General features: G+C 55.4%; 1 protein-coding gene across 1 annotated transcript in view; it reads left to right on the top strand.

Moving 5' to 3' along the window:
- Window positions 1-1,154: 1,154 nt before the first annotated feature.
- The window catches only part of LOC116957028 (uncharacterized), an 86,422-nt gene continuing 81,576 nt past the window's right edge, over window positions 1,155-6,000 (top strand). Inside the window, exons 1-2 of the mRNA XM_076055106.1 lie at window positions 1,155-1,271; window positions 4,700-5,231. Of these exons, the coding sequence (XP_075911221.1) occupies window positions 4,956-5,231 (276 nt within the window). The 5' untranslated portion in view covers window positions 1,155-1,271; window positions 4,700-4,955. The remainder of the gene's footprint in view (window positions 1,272-4,699; window positions 5,232-6,000) is intronic.

Genomic DNA, 6,000 nt, shown 5'->3' with positions numbered 1-6,000 from the left:
CTATGGGTCTCTGTGAGTAGTCTGTGTGAGTCTATGGGTCTCTGTGTAATTCTATGGGGTCTCTGTGTGAGTCTATGGCTCGCTGTGTGAGTCAATGGGTCTCTGCGTGAGTATCTGGGTCTCTGTGTGAGTATATGGGTCTCAGTGTGAGTCTATGGGTCTTGGTGTGAGTCTATGAGTCTCTGTGTGAGTCTATGGGTCTATGTGTGAGTCCATGATTCTGTGAGTCTATGGGTCTCTGTGTGAGTCTATGGGTCTCTGTGAGTCTATGGGTCTCTGTGTGAGTCCATGATTCTGTGAGTCTATGGGTCTCTGTGTGAGTCTATGGGTATCTGTGTGAGTCTATGGGTCTCTGTGTGAGTCTATGGGTCTCTGTGTGAGTCTATGGGTATCTGTGTGAGTCTCTGGGTATCTGTGTGAGTCTATGGGTCTCTGTGTGAGTCTATGGGTCTCTGTGTGAGTCTATGGGTCTCTGTGTGAGTCTATGGGTCTCTGTGTGTCTATGGGTCTCTGTGTGAGTCTACGGGTCGCTGTGTGAGTCGATGGGCCTCTATGTGAGTCGATGGGTCTAAGTGTGAGTCTACGGTTCTCTTTGATGAGTCTATGGGTCTCTGTGTGAGTCGAAGATTCTCTGTGACGAGTCTATGGTTCTCTGTGTGAGTATATGTGTCTCTGTGATGAGTCTACGGGTAAGTTTATGTTTCTGACACCGCAGTGCAATCGCTGTTGCCGGGGCCGAACGTGTGCTGAAGCGCTTAATAGCTCATCGGATTCCCCATCCTTCGGTCCAACACCCAACATCTGCCACGAAGCACATCAGCTGATTTAACCACGTGGAACCGGATGGTTACCTCCACTTCCTGGTTGAGCGGGGGGGTGGCGGTGCGTGGGGGAGGGGCCCCGCACCACGTGGGTTCCGCCCAACGTCACCTCGCCATTGGCTGCTGTCTCGCCCGCCCCCCTCAGGCCCTGTCCCGCCTTCCAACCACGCCCACCTGGGGGGGGCCACCGCGTGACGACGACGGCTTCCGTAGCCAATGGGACGCGGCGCTGCGAAGGACCCGCCCCGGGGCTGTCCTCGGCGCCCGGCGTGAGGGGCGGGGGGCGCCTTAAAAAAAATCCCCCCCCCTCCCCCCCTTCGCCTCCCACCCCCCCCTCCCCTCGTCTCTCGTTCGCCATCGGCCCGACAACATTGTCAGAATTTTTTTTTTGGAAATATAAATTTAAACTCTTCCGCAACAAACAAACAAAAAAAAAACCTCCCCACCCGGGTAAGTCCTCGCGCGCGAGACCGACAAAGAGAGTATAATTTAAAAAATATATAAATATATTTTATTAAATAAAAATAATTATCGTTCAGGGGCCTGGTCGTTTTGTTGGTGTCCGCGTCGCGCCTGAACGGAACGGGGGACCCGCGGTAGGGCGGGGGGGGGGGACGTGAAAAAAAAGATGGCGGGCTCGTCGTGGGTACAGTTGATGGCCAGGCCTCAGGCGTCACCCCCCCCCCCTACGCACAACCTCGTTACCGCCTCCTTTTAACGATGTTTCTTGCGCCACATCTTCGCGTTCCGACGCGCGGGGACCCTAGGGATTCGGCCGATGGCGAAAAATTGTGGGCGCTTGCGGGCGATGGAGCCGATGTTTGCCGATACTCAGGAGATGAGGGGAGGGGCCCTGAGCCGCAGGGGATGGGGTGGGAGAGAAGGGGGGGCGCGGTTTTGGCGCCAAAAAGAAAGATGGCGCCGCGCCGTTTTCTTTTAATTTTACCTCAGCGATTTGTTGATGTTTTTATTTTTTAAACAACAAAACTTTAAGATCGGCAACCTTAAAAAGAAAATCGTCAGTCAAGAAGGCGGTTTGACAAACCCTTCTTCGGGTCTCATCGCCGAGTCGTGATTGTTGACTGGAGCCAGCCGCTGCGAAGTTGCTAGCTCCTGAGGGGGAGAGAAATCCGATGAGCTATGAAGCGCTTCAACACACGCTCAGCCGCGCAACAGCGATTACACTGCTGTGTCAGAATCATACAATTACCCGTAGACTCATAACAGCAGAGAGCCATAGACTCACCACACAGCAGAGACCCACTGACTCATCACACAGCAGAGAGCCATAGACTCATCACACAGCAGAGAGCCATAGACTCATCACACAGCAGAGACCCATAGACTCATCACACAGCAGAGACCCATAGACTCATCACAGCAGAGACCCATCGACTCATCACACGGCAGAGACCCATAGACTCATCACACAGCAGAGACTCATAGACTCATCACACAGCAGAGAGCCATAGACTCATCACACAGCAGAGACCCACAGACTCATCACAGCAGTGACCCATAGACTCATCACACAGCAGAGACCCATAGACTCATCACACAGCAGAGACCCATAGACTCATCACACAGCAGAGACCCATAGACTCATCACACGGCAGAGACCCATAGACTCATCACACAGCAGAGACCCATAGACTCATCACATCAGAGAGCCATAGACTTATCACACAGCAGAAACCCATAGACTCATCACACTGCAGAGACCCATAGACTCATCACACAGCAGAGACCCATAGACTCATCACACAGCAGAGACCCACAGACTCATCACACAGCAGAGACCCACAGACTCATCACACAGCAGAGACCCATAGACTCATCACACAGCAGAGACCCATAGACTCATCACACAGCAGAGACCCACAGACTCATCACACAGCAGAGACCCATAGACAATAAGTCTCCACGTATCTCTACGAGTCTCTGTTGGTTTAATTCATAAAGGTAGCTGGGCCAGGATTCAGCAGAACTGATCCCACTTCTTGTCCAGACAATTTGAGAATGGCAGCAGCAGCCACCCAAGTTTCCGTGACCTTTTGCACGAAACCTCAGCGACTTTGAATAGCCACGGATCACCGCGTCCGGCCCATACAAATTACCCGATTAAAGGGTAATTACTGGGGTACTACTACACATGAAGAAGGTTTCTGACAGGTAAATACTAGGTAGAGCGCTTTATATATATAAAATGGAAATTAGGGAATGTGTCTATTCGAAATGTTTAGCGTACTTCCCGACATGCAACAAACTTGAAAATTTGGCATGTGGGTACTTTCCAGACGGTACACCATGCAAAAATTATAAAAATACACTTTTGTATTTCATTTGGGGGGGGGGGGGGGGTTGCAATAATGGATATATTTTTCACGGCAAGTGAGCTGTGACGTGTGTACCTATGGACGCGCGCGCGTGTGTGTGTGTGTGTGGGGGGAGCAAGGTCCCATCGGTGAGCTCCTCCGGCAGGCAAGGCTGCGTTGGCTGGGTCACGTAGCCCGCATGCCCAGCCACCGCATGCCGAAACAGCTTTTGTTCGGCCGGATCGAGGGGGCTAAACGGGCGCGGCACGGGCTAGAGAAGAGATGGAGTGATGTGGTACAGGAGGACGTGGAGCTGAGTGGACTTGCCGATGACCGGTACGAGCGGTGTCGAGATCGGCCTCCGTGGAGGAGGCTCGTGAAGGACGCTACTGGGCAGTTGGAGGCAGTCGCCCTCCAACAACAACGGAGGGCGGAGGAGCGATGCTCAGAACAACGAGCGGAGCGCCGGGTGGCTAAAGCACAGCAAGTTGGCACAGTAGGGGGCACAGGTGGTGCATCAGCCAGTCATCTCAGTCATCTCAGTCAGTCGACCCGTGGCACCTGGGTCTGCCCCGTTACCTTCTGCCAGCGGGCGTTCGACACTTCACGTGGCCTCAAGGTGCACAAGGCCTGGCACAAGCGTCATGGTGACGTCACCGGCACCTAGTGGTGAATGGCCGTTGTTGTTGTTGTGGGGGGAGCGGTGGTGTAGTGGTTAGCGTGCTTCGCTACGAACCCGGCGACCCGAGTTCCATTCCCGCTCACGGCCACCGCCGGCGACGAATATTTGAACCGGTCCTGGGCCTCCCCTAGGTCGACTCAGCCTCAAACGAGTAACTGTTGTGGTGTGTAAACATCGCCAATGGGGAGACAAAGGCGGCCGGGCGTGGTGAATCCAAGTCCCCGGGCGAAGCCGGGTAGTAAAGCTACCTTTATCCTACCCTTTACCTTACCTCGTGGCATATCAACACATTTACCCTTTTACCCGGTAAAAACGCTAAATTACCTTGCCTTGCCGAGGCCTAGTGTAGTAGTGTCTATTGTGTATTAGTGTCTAGTGTAGTAGTGTATAGTAGTATATAGTGTAGTGTATAGTGGTGCTGTAGTCTGTCGCCTGGCAAAGGGAGGTCTCGACCGCCCCTGCTCAACACGCTGATTGCCATCGTCGTGAAACCCTCTATTCAAAACAATACAAATGAAAGAGGTGTCAAACTAAAAACGTGTCGCTCATTCCCACCACCACTCCAAAGTCAAAGAATCCCCGTTCGTTAGTAGCGAGTAGCAGCACCCGTGCAGGCCGGCACGGTGGCACACGAGGGAGGCGGGTGGCTGTCACCACGCCCGCCCGGCCGTCTTTGTCTCCCCCACTCGAGGCCGAGTCGACCTAGGGGAGGCCCGGGACCGGTTCAGTTAATCGTCACCGCTGTCCCCGTTGGTGGCCGCGCGAGCCGGGAATCGGAACTCCGGTCACGAGCTCGGCTCGGCGCTCCAAGCCGGCCGCGCCAGCCACTGCCGCCGGCCTAACCGCTGCACCACCGCTCCCCCACCCTTCCCGTGCCGCAGGCTTCACCGGAGCAGCGTCCACCCCCACGTCCGTCCGTCCCGGTCGTGGCCGGAGAACGCTGGGGGAGCCGCTCCCCTCTCTCCCCTCTCTCCTCTCTCCCCTCTCTTCTCTCTCCCCTTTCTCCCCTCTCTCCCCTCTCTCAACTCTCTCCTCTCTCTTCTCTCTCCCCTCTCTCCCCTCTCTCCTATTTCTCTCTCACTCCTCTCTATCCTCTCTCTTCTCCCCCCCCCACCCGCCTCTCTTTCTCTCCGCACGATGGCCGAGAGCGACGGGGCCGTCCCCAGCAGCAGCGACGGCGCCGGTGCCGCCACCGGCGCGGACGACCCCGGCGGGTCGGAGGCCGAAACGTCGGAGCGCCGGTTCGGCGCCGGCGATGGCGGCGGGGGCGGCGCCTGCAGAGGCCCCGTGGCTGAAACGTCGGAGGCCGTGACGGCCGACAGCAGCGACTCGGCGGCGCAGGCGACGGGGGAGGCGGACGACGGGAGGCCCGGCGCGGATGAGGGCATCACCCAGAGCGGCGTGGAGACGGCGGTGCGTACGCTTGTCTGTGTGTGTGTCTGTGTGTGTCTGTGTGTCTGTGTGTGTCTATGTGTCTGTGTGTGTGTGTCTTTGTGTCTGTGTGTGTGTCTGTGTGTGATGCCCTGGTGGTCCCCCTCTTTAAGAAGGGGGACCGCACAGACTGTAACAATTACAGGGGCATCTCACTCCTCAGTGTGCCGGGAAAGGTCCTGGCAAGGATTATTCAACATCGCCTCGCCAGGGACGCTGAGAAGAGGCTTGCAGAGCCCCAATGCGGTTTCAGGAAAGGGCGGTCCTGCACAGATGCCATATTTTCTGTCCGTCTGCTACAGCAGAGGTGTAGGGAATTCCAGCAAGACCTACATCTCTGCTTTATTGACCTGGTCAAGGCCTATGATACCATCAGTAGCCCTGGGCTCTGGGTTGTTCTTCGTGCTTTTGGAGTACCTGACCCTCTGCTCACGATCTTTAAGGACCTTCATGATGGTGAGCGGGCCCGGGTAAAACTACGTGGCCGGGAGTCAGAGCCATTCCCTGTACACCTTGGGGTGCGACAGGGATGTCCTCCCATTATATCTGTACCACATTATTTAACATCTATTTTGACCACATAGTTTGTGAAGCCTTCAATAGCTGTACCGGGGGAATCTTCATATGGTACAGATATAATGGGAGGCTGATCGATGTCCGGGTGCGGTCAAGGGATGGCTCCCTTTTGCTCAACCACGTTATGTATGCTGATGATTTGGTAATAGCTGCTCATTCAGAGGAGGAGTTGGAG

This window comes from Petromyzon marinus, chromosome 69 (genome assembly GCF_048934315.1).
Source record: "Petromyzon marinus isolate PM22_M1 ecotype Great Lakes invasive population chromosome 69, UKy_Petmar_22M1.pri1.0, whole genome shotgun sequence".
Taxonomy (NCBI): Eukaryota; Metazoa; Chordata; class Hyperoartia; order Petromyzontiformes; family Petromyzontidae; genus Petromyzon; species Petromyzon marinus.
This window is presented reverse-complemented; position numbering and strand designations above follow the sequence as displayed.